Source organism: Pimephales promelas, chromosome 4 (assembly GCF_988280905.1).
Source record: "Pimephales promelas chromosome 4, fPimPro1.hap1.1, whole genome shotgun sequence".
NCBI classification, from domain to species: domain Eukaryota; kingdom Metazoa; phylum Chordata; class Actinopteri; order Cypriniformes; family Leuciscidae; genus Pimephales; species Pimephales promelas.
In genome coordinates, this window is record NC_142772.1 from 22,719,163 (window position 1) to 22,742,409 (window position 23,247).

Consider the following 23,247-nt stretch of genomic DNA (forward strand, 5'->3'; position numbering starts at 1 on the left):
GCACCAAAGAGGTGCGCACATGCACACAAACACTGGTGCGCGCACATGTGTGTTCTGTGATCGCGAGCTCTCGCGCTGCTTGGATCTGAGCTGTGAGCACTTTATAGAAAGCCTGGGTTGGCTTCTCGGGTGAGGGCAGCCTTTCAAAAGGCTCAGCAGGAGGGCCTAATAAAGGCCCCGCACACCTTTTTCCCTGAGAGACGGAGAGCGGAGCGAGGCCGTGACTTGACAGCGGGATCATATTCCGGAGCGGGTTTGACGAGGGCTTAATCAGGATGTCCCAGGTTTCCATTCGGGTTATTCTTCAGATCTAATGATGCGTGGATAGTAAAGCCTCATCTTTCAGGGCAGTTTGGTTGCGTTCACACAAAATTTCAGCTAAAAGGGAAACACAAGTGTGTTCGTTCAGCATTCTAGTGACAATTCGATGCGATGTTACATCGGCGTTGTTTAGGAAAGTGTCGCTGTTTGTCGTTCGGGTGACAGTAAACGTTACACTGCAAATGATTAGAGCTGTTAAGTTAGTGGCACTTCCAAAACACTGTCAAATTCTCTGTGACTGTAGAGAGAGCATAACAGTGCTGTCTACCCTCATAGTCGCAGCCGAAGCGCGAGAATCTGATTTGCATGATATTGATGGCAGAAAACAGCGCTGCCTCGAAACGTCTACGGATTCTTTTGTCTTTATTTGCTGTCCCATGTGGCTCAGACTCTGCCATTCGCTGTTTTTTAACGTTGTGGTTTTGCCATTTTTCATCTGACTTAATGCCTCTCTCTCTCTGCCGTTCACAGGTACAGCTACTGGAATCTTTGAAGTGAGCGGAGCAAGTCAAGAGAAGAAAGCCTGGTTTAAAGAAATCGCAAGCAAAAACAGAGGGACAAAAGAATAAAGTTCATTGGTGAAAGAGAGAGACGAAAAGACGGGGACAATGGGGAGGAAAAAGATTCAGATCACGCGGATTATGGATGAACGTAACAGACAGGTGAGTCACGCTGACCAGAAGGAGCCAAAAACTAACTCTAGACAGCTTCCTTCACAGAAGTTTGATGGGTTATTTCGAACTAAAATAGACTAAGTAGGTGGTGTGCGCATGCTAATTGTCGGCGTCCTCGCACGCTGCCACCTCTTGCTTACGGCAGTGGAATATTACTTTAGCAGGGGCAGGGTGGGTGGAGAACACAAACACGCAGAGATGGCAATGGTGGAATGATGCCACATGCTTCAGGGCTTTAGGTGGAGTCAACACAGAGGTAGAAGATGGCCCTCCAGGGGCCCTTCCTGCCTTAGTAGTTTTCCTCTTCAACTCGGCTCTCAGATCACTGAGATCCTGTTCATCATCTGTAGCTTTAGCTGCGTTCATAATAATATCAATTGTAATTGTAATCCCTGGTGGAAAAAAAAAAAAAGCCGAACTGATAGGTCTTTTCAGCTACTTTAGCTGATTGGTAGTAAGATGGTTTTCAAAACCAGCTTTGACTAATTTAAGCTGTTTTCTTCTATATGGATGACACTAAAATCTAAAAATAATTAATTTGGCTTTTTGTGTGTGTTAGTGTTCTTCAAACTAATTCTGTTAATGCAGTCAAATTTGACCAATTAGAAAAACATTCTGTTTTGTATCTCCATTTCTCTGGGCGTGAAACAGAATCAAGTCAGGAACACACAAAAACAGGCAGATATGCAGCATAGCAGATACTGTAGTTGTATTGATCGTATCGGTGCCAGTTACATAGATGCTTGTTTTACTGCAAGATCAATAAATGTTCTTTAGGCTTGACATTTACATTTGTCCCCCTTATATATATATACATATAAAGTCAGGGAAGCCTAGAAAGCAGTTTGACAGAAAGTAACCTTGACTAGTTTCAGGTTGATCTATTTGTCTTTTCTGTTGTAACTTGACTCTCTATGAACTTTCTGAACAGTCAACCAGAGTCCTCACATCCCTTCACATGATGACACTTTGTCACAGAAACAGACATTTGTAGTTCCTCAGTCTTGTCTGGAGAAAAAAAAAAAGTGATTTTGGGAAAAGGACTTGGCTAACAGTTGATATGACTGAGTGAGACCATACTGCTGCAGTTAATGGCTGCTGTCTGGACCTTGGGTGGGTTGATCAATTATTGAAGATAGTGTGAGGGCCTGAGGAGAAGTGGAGGAGAAAGTGAGAAAAAAATCGGGTGAGGAAAGTAATGGGCGTGTCAGCCGGAGCAGACGGAGGGGGCACAGTGACATTAGTCATTCAGTACTTGTGGGTTGAGTAAGTTCTCCCCCTTGAGGAAACCAGAGGCTCACATGCATGTGGGCTTTCATGCTAAACGCTGAAAGAATGAGTCAAGGTACTTCTCAAACCAGAAACTTCTCTGTTCTCTGTTTCTGTTTATTTCGAAAAACCAACAAGTTTTGATTTTAACAAGGCATCATATTGAATTGGCTTCTGAATGTAACATACATATAGTTTGAATTTCAAAGGTTGGTTTATGAAAAAAAAGTTGCATTGGTGAGTGTATGTGCGCTTTAAAGAAGTAGTTCACCCAGAGAATAAGTTTGTCATTATTTATTCAATTCGACTAATTTTAGTACAACTTAACCCACATTTTTCTCGAGTCCATTTCCATACAATGACTATCCATATCTATAAAGCTAAAAAGTACAAGTATTGTGCCATTGGTCACTAAAATTTCTGATGAGAAGATTATAATATTTAAATTGCATTCATTTTATTCAATTGTTTTTTTGTTTGTTTTTTTGTAGTTTATTTATCTATTTATTTTTAGTATTAGAGCTTGACACGTGCAGTCACTATCAACCAATATTAAATGGAAAATAACTCCATTAATTTTCAAATTTCTCCATTTTTCATTGACAGAAAATATAGTCCATAGTGACAGAATTTTCCTTTTCAGGTAAATGTTTTGGTTTCACATAACCTTTCAATGCTCTTAACACAGAGTTTCTAATCACAAACACAGATGAAAAGGAAAGGAGGAAAGAAACGGAGAGAAGTATGAGGGGGGGGGGGGGGGGCTGAGGTCAGGATGTTTTTGGCGAGGCTATCGGATTGCACAGAGAGCATCCTGTCTTGGTGTTATCGCTGTTCTCTTCTCCTTCTCTCTCTCTGTTTCTCTCACTCCCCCTTAACCAGACTTCAAGATCAGAGATTGATACAGGAAGGACACCTGATGAGAGTCAATGCCACAGATTTCCAGGTCTTGGGATAGAAAAGAATAAAGGGGGGACAAAGGGAAGAAAACAGTGACATGTATTTCCTTTTGGCCAGTTTCTTTAAATATGGTTGAAATTAAGCATTTTATACTAATTAAGTACATTCTGTGAATGTTCAGATGCGTCACACTGTGTGGGATTGACCTCTCGCCACACTACAAAAAATAAACTTCTAAGCTGCACGATTGCAGTGTTAAAGGATAATGGAGTAGATAGCATTTTAAATTTGTACAATTTGTAATGCATTACTTATTAAACACAAGTCCTAGGCTAGAACACGACATTTATCCTTTTGCCAAAGTTTGTCAAACTTGTGTACGCTTAATGTCTAGTATCACATCATTAGCCATATGTCAACAACTTTAATGAAAAGCAATGGCAAAACATACTGTGGCCTTGCAAAGTGATACAAATAAGCTCATAAATTCTCTAGAGAGGTTTTGGTCAGAAGATGCTTTGTTGAAAACATGCATCATAAATTGTTATGTATTTATAGACTGTAAGACATGTTCGACAGCTGGCACAGGGGTTATCATTGACTCTTGTCCTCTTGCTGCCATTCATCTGGGGCTGTGGCAAACAACCCGCTTCATTGTATTACAAGAGAACCGTGAAGATAGACATCACAAGACAAGAATGGGGGACCTTTGACTTACAAAGGGTTTTTTCGTTTCTTTTTTGCTTTTTTCTCTCCCCTCTAGCTCTTAATGTGTTGAAGACGTGGCTGTGGCTGTGCATATTTTCACTTCCTCTTTAAGGAAATCTTTCCATACCGAAGCCAAGTAAACAACAGACTGCTTCAATGGTGTTACCTTAAGCACTGCATTCTTGAGATGTTTGCTCTTTTTCATGCAAATGCATCTAAATTGTGTAGCAGAGTTTCATATCTATATCTATATATATATATATATATATATATATATTCCTGTGGTGACAAAGCTGGATTTTCAAGTCATTACTCCAGTCTTCAGTGTCGTGTGATTTACTTCAGAAATCATTTTAATGGTCATTTTCTGAAAACAGTTGTGCTGCTTATATGCACTTAATGGAATAATTGACCAAGAATATTATATTTTATAATATATAGAATATTTATAATACACATAATATTTTTTGTCATTATTTACACACTTTTCCCCTTTTTTTTTAAACTGAAAACGCAGTCATTATGCAGCTCATTTGCATAATATAATGACAATTCATTTGTGCCAAGCTCCTAAAAAGACAAAAGAACTAGAAAACGATGTGTATATATATATATATATATATATATATATACTGTATATATATATATATATATATATATATATATATAGCTGTTTGGTTTTTTTGAAACTGTAATAGAATATTTATTATTCATAAATCATGAAAAAAATCTCATTGAACCCAAACTTTTGAACAGTAGTTTGTTTGAAATTGTTTTTTTTAAATTTATTTTAATTTTAATTTAATTTAATTTATTTTTTTTATTTAATTTAATTTAATTTAATTTTAGTTAATATCCTTGCATATACTTTTTATTCCATTAATTAATCGCTAAGAGCTTGAATACACTATAAACCTAAACCCACACGACCATAAAAATCATCTTTTTCAAACATTTAATGTCTGAATGCTCAAACATTTTTGGCCCAGCTGTCGTCTCCCATCATTTCCTTGCTGATATCACCTCTCCCAGATTGGCAGCTTCCCTACGGCCCACCCTGTCTCTGGCGCCATGCTTATGGGCACAAGGCCTCAGCCACCCTGGGCGGCCACTTTGGCTGCCTATAGCCCACCTCCTGAAAACACTTGCGAAGAGCAAGGCTCCTCCAGCAGGCCTCCCTGGCGTTGACTAGCTGCCCAGAAGCTTAGACAGAGGGCATCAGTGTGAGGAGCCTGGCTTTATTCCCCTCAGCCACTCAAACACTTTCCTGGGCTCGTCACATGAAAGGACCCCCTGTGTCATAAAAGTGTTAGCCACATCGCTAACAAGAGCATGCTTACTGACTCATTTTCACACTGCTGAATACACAGCGTACATTTACAGGCATGTTTGAGAGAGATTAATCTATCTAATAATGATTTCAAATTCAATTTTAGTCAATGCTGATTCTTCTGCCTTGATGGCAGGAGAGGCCGGGACATAGTGCCTGATGTTGATACGGCGAAAAGGCCAATGAGAGATTTGCTTACTTCTACTTGAAGGATAAACATGGCTGATGCTGAATTGTCTTGGAAAATAAAATCAAACACGTACAGAAGATTGTCTTGTAGACTCGTTGAGTTCAGGAAATGCTATGGAGTCTTTGATGCCGTCTTCTTATTGTGCAGCATTGGAAAAAAAATATACAAATATTAAGTGGATATATCGTTTTAAACAACTTTTCTATTTGAAATAAATCCATCAAAGAATCCTGAAAAAAAGTATCAAAGTCTCCACAAAAATGATTTATAAAATGGATATTTCTTGAGCCATAAAATCTGAATATTAGAATGATTTCTGAAGGATTTCATTTTGGGATTTTCGTCAGCAGAAAGCCACAATAAATAGGGCCAGTAGTTACTTATGTGTTAAAAATCAGGTTTCTGGATGTCTCCGTATGGTGGAAGTTCGTTCAGAAGTGCATACTTTATTTGGCGCTCAACATGCTTGTGGTTTTCACCCCTCTAACTGACTTGGCAAATGCAGGCACCACACGTTCAGTAGGCTTCTGTTACCTTTCTTTTCATCTCTGCCTCATGATGGTGTGATGGCATGGAGACGGTGCTTGATTCAGCCACCCATGACAACAGAGGCGTCTCTCCAATCAACAACAGAAAGGTGTAAAACAGTTTGAGTAAAATTAACAGCAAGAAAATAATGAGGCCCTCTGGGTATCCCATCACCCCTTGCTCTCCCCTCCACGGTTCCCACCTTTCTCTTGTGATCGTTACCTCTGCGCCTGTCTCCTCACAAAACATGCTGTGCGTGTTTTTTCACTTTTTCATCTGTCTCTCCCTCTCTCTTCTCTCTGCTTCTTCACCAACATCATCGGGAAAATTCCTTTGCTTCCGCGAAGTGCAACTTCTCCAAATCTCTCCTCTTAGAATGTATCTTCTTAAAATTCTTTTGTTCCTCTTACGCTAATTGTTATTCCACTTTTCTTCTCATTATTCAGAGCTTTTCTCATTTTCATTTTTTCACGCAGGTTTTGTTTCGTATTATGTTTCTGCTGATGACCTTCAAAATATTCTCTTTGTTACAAGCAATTGATTCTCATTGAGGCTTTGAGAGTCGTGTGCTGCTGAAGTGTCTTTTAAACACGACTTTTAAATAAATTTTGTTGCCGTCAGTGTAGCTTAGCACAAACTGTGAGTTTGTTAACGCAAAAGCAACCTTTAAAATATGTTTAGAAAGGGAACAGAGCAGATTTTTGCTGGGTCACGCTCACAAGCTTGATGTCAATTGTATAACCCCTACTGTGAGACTTTACCATTATGATTCATACAGTATACCATGAAGCGTGAGCGGGGAGATTTTGGGGTGCGTGGGTTGCATGGATCATGGTTCAGGGGCAGATGCTGACAAATGGACATTCATCCTCCCTGTCTCTGTCCTCTAGAGGAACTCCCCAGGGGGGAAAAAATGCACTGGAGGCGGGAAGCAGAAGCGAAGCCATTGTGAAGGGGAAGCTGTCAGGCACTTCCTGTTATGAGAGGAAATGCATACAAATGTGCTTCCTGACCTCCCCCCTCTAACTCCCCCTCACACACACACACACACACACCAAACTCAGGCTGGGAATCAGACCTTTTTTCTCCTTTCTCCTTTTCATTCTTTCTGTCTGGCAGTAGAAAGTGATTCTGAGGCCTTTGAACAGCAGTTCAAGCTCACCTTACGAGAACAACGGCGCATTTATGTCTAGGGAGTTTGTTTGTCACACATGATAAGAATGTGCTCACATGATAAGGGCTTTACACTTCTGCGGTCTACAGGTTCAGGGTTCGAAGAGACAAAATCGTGATCATCACGACCCGTGGTCCTTCAGTCTTTGCAGCTCTCACCACATCGAGGAGGTGTTGCAACTGGCATTTTCTGCAATTAACACGCTGGATCGCTGAAGGCTCATGAGCTTCACAGATTGCGGAGGCAGGTAGTGAGCAGGAGAGGAGGAAGAACATCACACTTCAAGGTCCTTGTGATCACATTATACCAGCATTTTACAGTACATATATGGTGAACCTAAAAATGGCATTGGAGACATAGAGTGAGCAAAAGCTATTATGATGTTTTTCTTCATCAGATGAGATAAAATATGTAGGCCTATAGTACTTAGCTAGTATTCAGTCAGCGAGGTGATTCCCTTAAAACCTGTTTTTATTTGACAGCTTCATCTCATGTTGAGTGGACTAATTATTTCAAAGTGAAACTTACTAGGATAGTTCACAAGGAAACCGTCATGTCGTTCCAAACCCGGATGACTTTCTTTCTCCTGCGTAACATGCAGGAAGATATTTTGAACAATGTTGTTAACCAAACAGTTTCGATGTCCATTGACTTTCATTGTATGGGTGAAAAAAACTCTTATCTAAAACTCTTATAACTCTTATATATTGTTGGTTTAACTTAAACAAGTAAGTTACCTAGTTGCCTTAAAATCTTGAGTTTTTTTAAATTAAAAATTTAAGTTAATACAACAAAGGAGATTGGTTTTAAAAAAAATAGAAACTCAAAATGTGCTTTCCTAATCCACATTCATTAACTAAGTTGATTTGACAGAAGAAAAATAGTTGTGATAACAAATCAAGAATATTAGTTTTTAGAGTATATCCCTTTAAAAAATAAAATATTGAGTGCACCACTCACATAAAGAGGAATATATGTGACGATGTTGCGTTAGAAAAAAAGACTATGGTGAAGTATCTTTAGTAGGCCTATGTGTTGTTTTGTGACTGTGGGTGTTGAAGTCACTAGCCACAGTTATGAGCTTGACCACAGTGATTATTTATATTGTCCTTGTATCTTCGTATCTGTGCATGTGTGATACTACTTCCTCTTTCAGAGAAGTGCCCAGTGCAAATTTTGGATGTGTGAATTAATTACTGACTCTATTTGTTATTCAAATAATCCAAAAATTCAAAGTCTGTTCATCAAACACATTGTTCAGCCTTTTCTTTTCTCCACCTGCTGTCATACTGGAGGATTTGTGGCTTATTCTTTTTGCATCTTGTCACACTTGCCACATCTCCAGAAGCCTCAAGAAGAAACCTCTCAGAACTGCTAAGCCACAACGTGGAAGCTCGAAACTCTCGCTTTGGCTTTATCTTGCAAAAGGGGAGCTGTCAAAACATCAGTTGTGTTCTTTAAGTGGCTGTTCGACTTGTCAAAATGAACGTCAAAATGATACATAATCAATACATCATTACTTTGCTCATAAATTATTAGAAATATGATGATAGAAGATGACCAGCAGGATGAGATGCACTACTCTTATCTTTTTTATTATTTTTTTTATTATTTTTTTATTTTTTACAAAAATATAATCTATAACTATAATCTCTGAAAGATGAGAAAGATGAATCACTATCAAATGAAATTGGTGAACTCCAGTTCAAGTACACACATTACAAAAACGGTAGGTCATTGTTCCTTTAAGAGATTTAAGATATATTCATTTTATATATATATATATATATTTATATATATATATATATATATATTCATTATTTATTATCACAACAAATAAAGTCAACTTAGATCATGTTTAACCATTAATTACTGCAAACATTACTTACTTAAACCAACAATATTTTTACAGTGTACGAATTAAAAGTCTTTCATCATTTCACCATCATATTGCACCAAACCTGCATGGCAATCTTTATTTTATTGGACACAAAAATTTTTTACTTATTTCTTTTGTCCATACAACGAAGGTCAATAGCGTCCAGTGTAAATCTAGACCCCAAACTTTTATTTTGTTGACAAAAAATATATAATTAATAATACGTTTTTTGGTGCTCGGTAGAAGAAATAAAGTCATACTGGAATGACATGAGGGTGAGTATTTTTTGTTGTGTGTGTGGAAACTATCCCTTTAAGAAGTAATTACTAACTTTTCCTTGGTTAATTCAGTCATATTAAGTCTAAATTTGGCTTGAATAAAACTTCCGATGTACATGAAGTACATGTGTAGGTGACCTGACAACACTTTTTCTTTTACAGAATACTGTTTCCTTTTCAATTTAAGCACAACCTTACTGAAACAAAAACTTCATCTACTCTCTCATCAACTAGGTCTCATTCTTTATTTTTTAATTTACCACACCAGCTAAGCTAAATAGTTTCACCATGACAACGTCAGAAACAAATTAGCATCATCAAAGAAATACCTTAATGTATGCTAATTGTCTTCCTTATCAAATTGCTTTGGTGATTATCACACTCACAATATATTTTGTCAAATTATGCATTTTCCTTCTGCAATAAATAATGTATAGATTTGCCAGGTGCATGGGGACATTTTGGTTACACTTATGAGATGAAGAGTTTAGCGGTTAGGCCTCAAGGTTCCTCCTCTGTGTTGTTGTTCTCACAAGCTGGTCTGTGCGTGTGTGGTTTCTCCAGCGCTGCATTTAAGTACTCAAGAGTCATGAAACCTATGAGGTCAGAGAGAGATGCTTCTTATTTTTAATGCTGCTAATTTAGACGAGAACATGCACTGAGAAGTCATTAACAGCCTCTCAAACACTCCGTGGCAGCGATGATCTTCGTACGTGAGTGTGTGCGTGTGTTTGTATGTCTGCGCATCTGCTGGAAAGTGCATTTGCACAGAGATGCACAAGCAGAATTTGCCTCCCGTGCAATACAGGCAATACATCCCCCCCCCCCCCAATTTGCTGGAGGTGAATATTGTTAACCTTAATTATGAAATAAAATCCTAATTATATAGCTGAACTATTGTATCAGAGGGGCCAGGCACAGTTAGTGTTAATGTATTACTCTTAAATGAAAGGTTATTGCATGGTTTCGGAGCACACAGGTTATATTTCAATTATTAAGCTCTGCTAGCTAGACACACTAGCAAAAGTGAAATAAGTATTTTACTTAGGATTAAAGAATGGGATTTTTAAAAGATATTCAGTTGATTTATGAGAGGAAGGAGCTATTACGCTCCTGTCTATTTTTCCTGATAATTTGGAAGAGCACAAAGGAAAATAAAAGAAAGTAGACAGAAGGAAAGAAAACTAGCATTGATTTTCCGAAGAAACGCTGTATTTAGGACATCTCGGGAGTCAAGAATATTTAAGAGTATATTCAACGCGCTGAGTAAACACACATAGAGTCATCCATCTCTGTTTTTATACGCCGTCAGTGAAGCCTATGACTTGTTTAACCTTGTTTCCCCTCTTCTGTCTCTCTCTAGGTGACATTTACGAAGAGAAAGTTTGGCCTGATGAAGAAAGCCTATGAGCTGAGCGTGTTGTGTGACTGTGAGATTGCCCTAATCATCTTCAACAGTACCAACAAGCTGTTCCAGTACGCCAGCACAGATATGGACAAAGTGTTGCTAAAATACACTGAGTACAATGAACCACATGAGAGCAGGACCAACTCCGACATTGTGGAGGTGAGTTTCTCTAAACAAACTTACCTGACATTCCCACACTGTCAGCAGGTTATTAGTATGGCTAATATAATGATTTTTTTTATTTTTCAAATAGTAATAATAATAAAATAAAACACTGCCGTTCAAAAGTTTGGGGTCATGGTGATTAAAAGAAATCTCATTTTTCAAAATTAAAACAGTAATATTGTGAATTTTCATTACGATTGAATAATAATTGTTAATAATATATATTAAAATGTAATTTATTCCTGTGATGGCAAAGCTGAATTTTCTTCAAATTAAAAATATTTCCACCCCAAAAGAAATTTAGGGTGGAAACATATATAATACATTTGATTATGATCAAGATGAAACAATGAGACTGTTTTATTAATTGAAAGTTCTTAGAAAGCATTTATTATTTAAATAGAAATCTTTTGTGACATATAAATGTCTGGACTGTCAATTATTATCAATTTAATGTTGGAACTAAATCACAGTAACTGAAACCAGAAACATCAAGCCAAAAGAACATCAAAATAAAAAAGTCCTTGAACACAGAGACACAAGGAGTCGTGTCGGAACAACCCCCTTTATGGACGTTAACTTATGATCTGATAAACGTTTAGTTGCTGTTTAAAATGAAACTTATGACAAAATAGAGTTTGATATTGGGGGTCCCTTAGGTTGTACCTGTATGCAATTTTGGGTGGGGGTCTGTAAAGGTTAGTGAGTGTGTATGCACTATGCAGAAAGATATACAGAAATGAGTGTTTCGTGTGTGATATTTCAGTTGGCGAAATGTATCAACACATGGCTATATGACTAGATTCCTTACGCATAGTGTCACTGCACCCTTATTTTCAGCTCAAGCCTTGTCACGGTGAGACACTATAGACACAAACCCAACAACATGTTTTTTTTTCAGTCTAATTGACTAGAAAATCGACTATACGATAAGTGCACTAAATACATCCAGTGTCATTGGACACTTTATTTCATTGAACTATTTTTTTTTTTTAATTCTTGCTGCTTTAATGTCTACATTTTCTCAATCAGCTTAATGCTGCTTAAGGCTCTTAGATCTTAGAGACACGTTTGTTGGTTCCTGCCTTTAACTTAACCTGAGGTCAGGCCATGCTGCAGCGTGAGCTGGTCAGGTAATCTGCTTTTCTGAGATGTCACAACATCTTGACAAGAAAAGGTGACACAGATGGGTTGACGAGGTGGTCCACTAAAGGGCTTTAAAAAGGTGTCCTCTTGCCATGTCTAGCGCAACAACACACGAACAGGTCCGCATCCCCAAACTGTTCTTAATATCACTAGATCTATGGGTGAGTTTGTGAAGTAAGTTGTTCTCAATCTAAGTGCAATCCAATTGCTTTGCACTTAGAGTCAGAAAAAAAACAAACATGTTTTTCTGTCTACTTCCTTTTTTATCCCCTCTCTCTGTGCTCAATCTTCATTTCAGCTGTGTGTACACTGGCTCAATAATTCTGCAGCTTGATCTTTTTTTTCTCCGTTTATTTACACATTCAGCAATACTATTTCCATATGCATATATCTTATAAAGCCAGCGTGACACCTCTTTTTCTAATTTCTATATTTTTTTAATTTGTTTTTATGTGCTGGAAAATTATCATCTCAAATGCAAAGATGGGTTTTTGGAAGTTCATCTGTCATAAAGTGTGAAACATGCCCTGTGTTTTTGTCTCTACAAAATCAGACCTTGATGGAGATTTAAAGGGCAAAAAAGAAAGTGCTTTTTATACCTAGAGCATCAAAGTACAATTATAAAAATGCACTCTAAGCATTAGCAGCTGTGCATTGCACTTGAGAAAGACTCAAGTATTTATTCCTAGAATATACATCATTCCGATTCATACTGGATTACTCAGAAACTCTCATTAGTGATTGAACAGTCATACTTTTTAGTGTGTATTATAGTCCACACGCCATGGCAAGTGGTTTAGAAATTGAAGAAAAATTTTTTTTTTAAAGATCCAAGGTCCAATTTACACTGAAATGGTGGGTACCATTCAACATTGCAATTTTGGAATCATCAGGGGAGATTCAAATGGAATGTAAAGTCAGATTCAGGGCCCAGCAAAAAGGAATAAAGATGTATACTTTACCTGACATCATTTTAAGTGGACTCAAAAAAAGAAAATCTAAATATTTTTTCATTAAATGTACTTTACCATAAACAGGAATAACAATAAAATTAGTTTTAGAGGCTGTGTGTCCACCAAAGCGTTTTTCCACGCGCCTGGCGTATGTTTTCAATTGTTTTCAATGGGAGCGCCACGTTTTTTAAACGCCATGAGCGTACCGAGGCGCTGAGCGTTTTTTTCACGCTGAAGCGCCGAGCGCTGGGAGTTGAAACTCGTCGCTGGGAGTTGAAAAAATTTTCAACTTTGGATAAAACGCAGCGCTCATCACTGTCACTTTTTACCCAGCCGCCCAATCACAGTGGGCCACACGACCAACTGTCACAACATTCAAACTGCTCCAGATATTCTGTATCATAGCAACGAAACGTCTCAACGGAAATAACGTGGCGCTGCCAAAACACTCTCAAGCGCCCAAAGCACGGCATCCTCAGCAGAGCGTCTAGCGTTTTCAGCTGGCTAAAAATGCTTTGGTGGACACACGGCCTTAGTATATGTCATATTATAATTTAAAATTAAATATAAGCTCTAAAGGAAAAATATTACAATGCATTACAAATTAAAACATCATGCTTTCAAGACTATAACGAGTCATTATCACAATTTTTACAAAACCTTGTTTAGTTTAGTTTAGTCTTTTAGACCTGAAATTTCTTTATTATTGACTTCTGAGATTTAAAAAATATGCTTAACTTTTTGAAACCTTGTAAAACAACTGCAAAGTGCTACACAAAGGGATAGTTCACCCAAAAATGAAAATCATGTCATAATAGAGAGCCTAAGTCCCACCCCTCCGCTTCCGGCACATGGGACCTTATTTTGTGGCAGTCAATGGCGAGAGACAACTTATCTTTTTATTCCGTCTGAACTGTGCCCTGAATTACACATTTGATGTTTGTAAATTTAAAAGACAATTCTGAAAGTCAAAAGCAGTTTGTCAAAAAAAAAAAAAAAACAGTTGCAGTTTGTCATAAAACAGAAGAGTAACATTTAGTTTTATGTGAAAATCGCTCAATGAACTACATCTTCCGGGAAGCGAAACAACGAGCAAGATCCGCTGCTCATGTGTGCAGTCTGGTACAAAACACTCAGGCATGACGTTACGATTATAACGTAAGACTATAGAAACAATGACAGACATTAGCCTCAGTAAAGTTAGCTTCATTCATTGAGAGAAAATGTACGCCTTTGGGGTTTGTAGTCTTTGTAATACGTATTCACAAACCTCAACGATTTTACATCAAACTGCGACTTTCCTTACTTTAAATCACATATGATAACATCATATGTGTAATTCATGGCACAATTCAAACCAGATCAAAATATTTGTTGTCTCTCGCCATTGACTACCATACAATATTGTTCCGAAATAAGGTCCCATGGTGAACAGAAGGGGAGTGACTTAGGCTCTCTATTTAAACCTGTATGAGTTTCGTTCTTCTGTTTAACGTAAAATAAGATATCTTAAAGAATGTTGGTAACCAGACAGTTGACGGTCTTGCTCACTATATGGAAGTCAATGGCGACTGTCAACTGTTTGATTAGTAACATTCTCCAAAATATCTTCTTTGTGTTCAACAGAAGAACGAAACTCATACAGGTTTGGGACATCTTGTAAGTGATGACAAAATATTAATTTTTGGCTGAACTATCGCTTTAGCGGTCCTGTGTGTCACGGTTTGCTTTGCCATGTGAAGACAGAAATATTAAGCACACTAAAGAATCAGCACACGCCAACACTGAAGTGGAAAGGAAATAAAAAAAGAGCATAGCGAGTCAATCTGCTCCCATCACCAAGCAACAGCTTTAGTGGAGTTTCTTTCCACTTTGCCAGATTTCGTGTTTGAGAAATCGATTTTGAAGGTGGCTAAAATGCCGCCCTAACTGGATTTGTCGACGCTGAAGCGTCGAGCTCCTGCAGGGCCCCGTTTTTCTGCTGCTAGGTTACATCACGGCCAGGGGATGTGGGCGGTAGGAGGTAAAGAGGAACAAAGCAGACTTCCTGTTGTGATGGCAGGATGGGGACGAGGTCTTGGGGTGGGCCGGAGGGGGAACTCGGCATAGGGGTGTCAGTGCCATAGTTCAGCTTTAAGCTGTAGAGTGTGTGAGATTTTGCGTGTGTGATACACATATAGGCTTTGGACGGTCTCAAACGTGTGCTGTACGCACATAGATTTGGCATTGTTAAAATAAACGAAAAACACACACACTCATATAAAACACACAAATCCGAGCAATCTTTCCTGTCTTTGCCTGGAGTGCCTGTGGGGTGCAGTGGGAGGATAAGGAGAGGCAGGGGAGCCGGGCGCAGCGTGTGGGCGTCTTGAAGAGCAGCCCGCTACATTAGCAATAAAGCTCCATGTAATTAGCATGTCTTTGGTTGATAATTAGCGTTGTTGGGAGAGAGGCAGTGAGAGGCTCGTCCAGCCTCTTTAGCTCTATTTATGAGAGGCTAGAGGCTCTTCTACCCTACTCTACTATCCCTGGCTCTTCCTTTCCGCTTATGTCTTCCGTTTTCGCCCCATTTTTATCTCTGTTTTCGTAGGTCAGGCCATTATTTCATTCATGTGTGCGGACGTGCCTTTCTCAAAACGGCATTGGCGTACAGTAATTAATAATGTAAACATGAGAATAGAGACATGAAAGAATATTTAATTTGCAAGAGAGGAAAATGTTCTCAGATTGGTTTTTAAAAAATGTTTGTCAAAATGATCTGATTTCATTAATTATATCACAAGATAGAATGGTGATAGATTTATAAATGAAACAACTGAGCTTTTTGTAATGTAATAGAACATTGGCCAATAGACCTCAGTCGAAGCACCTTTTTCTTACCGTGATTAGCTTTCACACCACAACTCATTAAAAGTCTCCTACGTTTTAACATCTGAGGCTAGACGAAAGGTGGGAAGGTCCAGATAATTACACCTTAAGTCGTGAAGAAAGAACAAATTACGAGTTTTTGTGTAAGGTCAAATTATCTAGTTTTAGATTAGCAGGGGGGTGGGGGACAAAAAAAAACAATGCAGCATTTATTTAGCAGGTGAGTAGAAACTTATTTCCCATAATGCACTGAGCCAGGACAAGTTTTCCCAGCATAGACAATTGAACTCGGTTACCTGTTAAACCACGACTGCCCCCAATTAAGTTGTCCTACTCGGGACCCAAACCAACAATCTTTGGATCAGAGTGCCTGTCGCGAGTCTCTTTGCGCCACTGTGCAGATATTATCCCAACTCTATTCTTGCCTATTTTATTGGAGTAATCAATAACTAGTTCATTCTGTCATACTTCCTGAAGAACTACTATTAATTATGGTTAAAATAACTACTAATGAACAGTCATACACAGTATTTACTACAATAATCCATATTTTAGCTGTGGAGTGGCGATGAAGTACACAAATCAAGTAGTTGAGTAAAAGTACAGATACCACAATAAAATATTACTCCAGTAAATATAATTAGGCCTATTCATTTTCAAAATTACCTTAGTAAAGTACAAAGGTAATTCATTTTTAAAGTACTTTAAATGTAAAAAAGTTTTAGTCATTCTTCAGCTCTAATAAGAAAGATAAGTGTAGGCATTTACCTATTGGGTATTGATCTGCAAATATATATTTTTTTTATTTCATTTCATTTTTATTTCTGAAAATAATATTTATAATTTTACTTATAATAAAACTTATAATAATGTACATTACATTCATAGTGTTTTTTTTTTGTTTTTTTTTACAGTAAGTTTGCTTTGATTTGATTTGGTTTCCTATATTTTCACTACACTTTTCATAACCATATAAATATTCACCATGTTAGATAGTCAGCTTGTTGATGATTCTGCAATTCTGGTCAAATACAAGCTATTTAAGGTGTGTATAAAACATAGAATATGCTTCAAATGATTTTTCTTATATGTAATATGCATAACTTTCCTGAAAAGACAAGGCGATGTCGCTGTTGTGGAAGAAATTAATAAAGAATATCAGGAATCGTTTTTAAAGTTTATGGCACGTCCAACTCCAGAACTTGGGTATCAAAATTATTCCTGAGCTTCCCAGCGCTAAATATGACTTGAGAGGGTGTTCATATGGCCAATTTTTAAGTAGGAAACTCGTATTTGCAATAATTCTGAGGTGAAGGCGGCATTACCGCTGGTTTTGATTTTGGTGCAACCAATGACAGATCAGTTGTATTGATTCTCATCAAACTGTTTTACTTTATTGGCCATTGAATGAAATCAATAAATTAATGAATAATGTAAAATATGATAAAATAAAATAAAAAAATAAAAAAATATATAAATACTGTTTAAATGTAACATTTCTATTACAAATGATAAAAACTTACGAATAACATAAAATTATAATTAAATACTTTATATAATATATAACATATATAGTTTTAAACAACATTTTATTATAAAAAATATATCAAATTAGTCAATTATTTTATTAATTCTATATATATATATATATGGCAAATTAATAAGGAAAATTATAAGTCTAATTTTAATTAATGAGCATTATTCGAATTGTTTTTATTATTATTACTTCAGAACAGTTTTAACAGTATTAAAAAAAGAGTGAGATTAACATGAAAGGAAGCACGTTGTGGCTGCATGCCTTACTCATGTCAACACTCACGTCATCACATGGAGCGGTCGTGTGAACATTACACAAACACTTGAGAGAGAGTTTGCCAAGCTCCTCCCACCGTAGATTAGCTTTATCTGAACATCAACCTTTTAATCTTCTCTCTTCCCTCACCTCTACAACTTCTAAATGAATCGGCGACAGAAAGGAGCGCGTTTAGCTGCAAGCGGCGGGAGACAAACTGAGAGAACGACAAGGAGGGAGGCTGGTGATTATTTCCAAAGGTCACACTGTTAATGACTACCTGCTTGGTTAATGAGATTCCACAAAGCTCCCTCACGATGTTTCACCCTCATGTGTTGCTGTGTGCTGAGATGTGTAAAAAGGGTTGCAGGCGTCAGGCTTCTCTCAACTTACATCTGTTTAAAGCAGAAGGAGAAGTGGGGAAAATAAATGAAGATAAACACAGGTTCATTAAACGTCTTGGAGAATGCTTGATGTGGACATGGTACACTAATTAACTGAATTTCATTTGCGTTGCTTTTCAAAGTGGCAGTAAAGAGTTAATTAAAAGATATTTTCCTCGTAAGGACTTAGCACATTAGCAAGCTCTCCGCTAGAACATTCCCTCAGTTGTTTTTTGAAAAGACTTTCTTTCTTACTAGTTTGAGTAATCAGAGATCAGAGAGAACATTGGCCTACGGCGGTTTTCTCTCACTGCCGAGGCTCAATGACCATCTATTTAACTTACAAAAGGCCCGCTATGACATAAAACACTCACATAACTGTGTCCTCTTACAGACAAACATACATCTGATTGAGGGAAATATTTGTGTACCACCATAATCTACCACAGCGCACACGCATACTATTGGCTGACGCAAAGGGTCAATAAGTTTATGCTAATTTAACCGAGTGATGTTCAAGCTCAATGTTTTTGCCAGATTTTTTGATTAAACTCAGAAGAGGTGTTGTCCAGTTAAGCAAATAAACCTTGTGACATAGACAAGTCAACTGAGGTGGAGTGTAGATGAACAATGAGCATCACAAAGAGGATGCAAAGCCTAGTATAAAGGGAGGCGTTATTATTCTTAGAGTATGGATACACTTGATTGCTTGAACAGTTATACTACGCCGACCTTACAACTGGTTGTAAGACATCTATGATGAGGCTAATTTTCATAGAAAGGCATGGTTTTCCAATGACGTAATTTAAATATTAAGTGAAGCACTACTTCAGTGCACTTCTTCTCGTTAAACTAGATTGTTGTCGATTAACCTTTAAACCCATGAATGTTTCGCCAATCATTTAAAAATACCCGGCTCTTTAGCGCCCTCATCTATATCTAACGCGGATGGACCTCTACCTGATAAGATAATATAATACTATCTTGATATTAGAGTAACAATTACAGAAGAATAAAAAAGCATATTGTGTTACTTTTTGAAGCTTAGAAGTGTTCAGTTTGAACAGATGTTTTATACCATTGTCCTCATCAGAGCTCATTTCGCAGTACATTCAGAATCGGGCTCATATTCGTGATCTGAAACATATTCTTAAAAACTATAATTTTCAACATCTTCAAAATCAGTATTTGATTGATTATTTGATATTACTCTCAGCTACTTCACCACATCCACCATCAAGTGACAGTATCTGCGTTTACATGGACCCTTATAATCGGATTGACGGCTCAATCGGACTGAAAAACCTTCATGTAAACACCTTAATCGATCCGATTGAGCTCGATCTGACTGGAATTTCAAGTTTTGCTGAAGATACTTCCTATTCTTTTGTTTTCTGCCTCCAGTAACTATGAGTGAAATGTCACTTCATCATTTTGTATCAGACATTGCTCTTATTCAGTCATCAAATATTGAATTATTGTTGTGCAGAAAATAAAATATACACATACACTGTTATTTACCTCGGGTCTTTGGTGACCCTATACAATTTTTTTTTACAAAAAATGAATGGGAAAACAGGCAGTCTTTTATTATTTATTCTTACTATATTGTTATAAATGAATGAGGAGGAGGGTATAGTGAATCACTCCTGGATCACTCAATAAGACATAGCACTGAGATATTGCAAAAGTGCATACGCAACATTTTAGTGAGTTTTTTTTGTTGTAGTCGTTTTTTTTTTTTGGTATCAGTTATAAAGTATAATGCATTATACTACTTCATGCTGTATAAAAAATAGGTAAATATTGTAATTTATGTATAATGTTACAAAATATTTCTATTTCAACTAAATGTTGCTCTTTTGAACTGTTTATTCATCAAATAATCTTGAAAAAAAACTATCACGGTTTCCACAATAATATTAAGCATCACAACTGTTTTCAACATTGATACCAATAAGAAATGTTCCTTGAGCAACAAATCAGCAGATTGATTTCTGAAGGATCATATGACACTGAAGGCACATTCCTGTGCCATCACGGGAATAAATTACATTTTTAAACCAATTCAAATAGAAACCAGTTATTTAAAATTATAGTAATATTTCACTAAAAGATTTGACTTCCTGTTGGCTGTGAGATATGGAAGCCTTTGCATAATAACAAAGCAGAATATATTTTCCACGGTTCCTTGACAATATGAAAAATAACTGTAAAACAGGGATGGGCAACTTTAGTCCTGGAGGGCCACTGTCCTACAGAGTTTAAGGCCACGTTCACACAAAGCCGGGTATTTAGAGAAACAAATATTTTTCCCCTCTCCGTTTTAAATAATAACATCATGCACACACCCACATAAATATTCTGTTGAGCACCATCATATCTATGCCAATCCTATGGGCGGCAGTGTAGGGAGAAGGATAAAGCCATGCAAGCCAATCAGAATCCTCAGAATCGACAAGAGAGAACCTAAAACGCCGTTTCTCCCAGTTGACACGACAACACATAACCGGCATTTTCAGAAATCTCCACTTTGGCCGGAGTTTTTAGAAATAATCGTTTTCTGTGATAAAAACTGGGTTTTCGTGTAAATGAGAGGCCAAACCGCAGAGAAATATCGGAGTTTTCCCTCTGTGTAAACGGGCCTAAAAATCACCTGCCTGCAATTTTCTAGTAATCCTGGAGACCTTGATTAGCTTGTTCAGGACAATGGCCCTCCAGGACTGAAGTTGCCCATCCCTGCTGTAAAATGTGACATGCGTGTGAGACGTCTGCCTAGCCTTCAAAGCAGATCTCATCGCTCATTCAGCGTGAAGCAGCAGCGGTCCAGAGCATGTTGACCCCACAGCCTTAGAACAACTTGTTGAACTTCTTCCACATGGCAGATGTACGTCGACGAGAAAAGCATTTGTTCTGCCTCTTTTTCTCTCTTTTAATCCGTCTAAATCTCTCGTGTTTTCCTCTACACTTCCCTCTGATTGGAAACAGCTGCAAAGCGTCTACGGCAACACTTTTAAAATGAGTGTATTTCAGATGTGTCCAAATTAGGAGCCCCCTCCCTTTCCCCCTTCCTCCCTCTGTTTGTGTGTGTGTGTGTGATGTGGGTCTGTGTGTGTGTGCATGCATGAGTTTTTTTTAGCATCCTTCCCCTAATAAATGTCTCAAAAAATGGTAGTGGTCTAAAAATAGTGTACTGTGTTGCTAAATTTAGCACTTGGCTTATTACGCTGGCAAAGCAAATGGAGAAGAATAGGCGTGGAGAGGCAGGGTGAGTAAGCAAGACTCTATTCATTCAACAGCTTGTGTGGAGGACTCTAGTGAACCGCTGCCTTTGGACTGCGTTCCTCCCCTCCACCGCCAGACCTGGGGGTGCCACTAAACATTTGATCTAGGGGATAAAAGCTGTTATTATTCATTTATTTATAAAGACTCTAAAGGGTTTTTTATGGCTAGTTTAACGGATCTGAATGGCTTCTGCAGTGATTCAATGTCACAGACACTGAATAGTGCATGCACACAATATATTGATATTTACAGAAACAGGATTGTAGATTAATTTTTTTATTAATTTATATGAACAATTTTAGGTTATGAGATTATAACTAAAAGAGAATAAGAATTTTTAAGTAAAATGGCCCTTTCACACCGAGAACAATAACCATAACAATAGCAATATCAATGAAGTTTAAACAATATGTATTATTCTATAATTATTGGTAAGTCCACACCACAACTATAATGATAACGACGTAGAGTTTCAATATCATTGGAATCGCATTCAGAACGTTTTTTTTTTTTTTTTTAAAAGCTAATGAACAATAAAAAAACATTTACAGCCAATTAGATTCTATGCTGCTATAAAGATCTTAAAGTGTCAGACGATAAAATTGCTATGTGCGCTTATAATAAACATTACATTATCGCGTTTTGGTGTGGACGCTGAGTTATATACGTAGTTATAGTTATCAGTTGTACTTTATTTTGACTGTCCCCTTTAAACAAACACTCTGTTGACTAAGTAATGTTGCACCTATATGTGAACTAACTCGTATTAGAGTTATGTTTTTCATTAATTTATTTTTTAATGGTACTGCAGACTAACAAAGGCATTTTCAAAAGTACACATATTTCATGTAGGCCTAGTTAATATAATGTCATATATATATATATATATATATATATATATATATATGTGATAATATTTAATATATATATATATATATATATATATATATATAATAATTATAAAATATAAAAAAATAATACAAATTAGGTGGAATATAATGCCTCTGCAATAACACCCAGTTGCAAGTAAAAAAAAAATAAAATAAATGTAACTGATACGTAAGATGAAAGATCGGCTCTATTCATCAGCATGAAACTCGTAGACTGACCTTAAATCAGCATAGCACATGACATCAGCACTTAAGATATAAGAAACAAGGCTGTCCTGTCTGGCTGTCCCTCTTACTGTCAGTGGAAAATTAGCAATCTATTTCTGTATATGGGTGTAGATGGCAGTGTTCCCTCACACAGGGCCCGAAGGGTGTGGAAACACAAGGTCATGCCAGAGAGGTCAGGTGCCTGTGCATTGTTCCTCAAAAACCCTCTGCCCCTTCCTGTAATGCAGCTGCATGATAAGAACCCCTACAGACAAAGGCTGATAACTGATGCGTGTGTGTGTGTGTGTGTGCGTGTGTGTGTGTGTGTGTGTGCGTGTGTGTGTGTGTGTGCGCGCGTGCACGCAAAAGTGTGATTATAGCTCATTGCATCCAAAAAAAGAATCACAGCCCTTTCAATGTGTGTGCGTGTGATAGGTGTCCTTCTGTCTCTCTAGAAATAAAATAAGACATAAAGACATAACCAGCGTGTTTCAAATGGAAAGATGGCCATGGTATAAGCACCCCTTTATTTAGCTAGACTGAGTGTCATTGTGTGCATGTATGGGATGCTCCATTAGGTCATATGAATGACTTGTTTGTCTGTAATAGCCATGGGGAGAGCATATGAGATGATACGCTTTACGGTCATATACCCGAATCTGAAAAACATGCCACAAATGTTCAACAGAGTATCGCATTATTGTAAAGGTAGTAAATAAAGACACAAGCCTATTCTGTACAGTGGTTAAGAATAATGTTTCTTTGAGTAACAGCTGTACTCTTGAAAATGGCTTGATAGCTATTGTCTTTCTCTCTGTGAAGTACTTCACTTAATGCCTGTGTTATGGGAATAGCTTTCATTTTAGAAATGCCTAACTATAGAACATTTTAAGTGAATT

The 23,247-nt window shown here is 37.4% G+C and overlaps 1 protein-coding gene across 3 annotated transcripts in view; it reads left to right on the plus strand.

Annotated features, from left to right (window-relative positions):
• The window catches only part of mef2cb (myocyte enhancer factor 2cb), a 69,039-nt gene that overhangs the window by 20,281 nt on the left and 25,511 nt on the right, over positions 1–23,247 (plus strand). For all 3 annotated transcript variants that reach the window (XM_039661932.2, XM_089130122.1, XM_039661934.2), the window contains exons 2-3: positions 793–983; positions 10,615–10,818. In XM_039661932.2, the coding sequence (XP_039517866.1) occupies positions 930–983; positions 10,615–10,818 (258 nt within the window). In that variant the 5' untranslated portion in view covers positions 793–929. The remainder of the gene's footprint in view (positions 1–792; positions 984–10,614; positions 10,819–23,247) is intronic.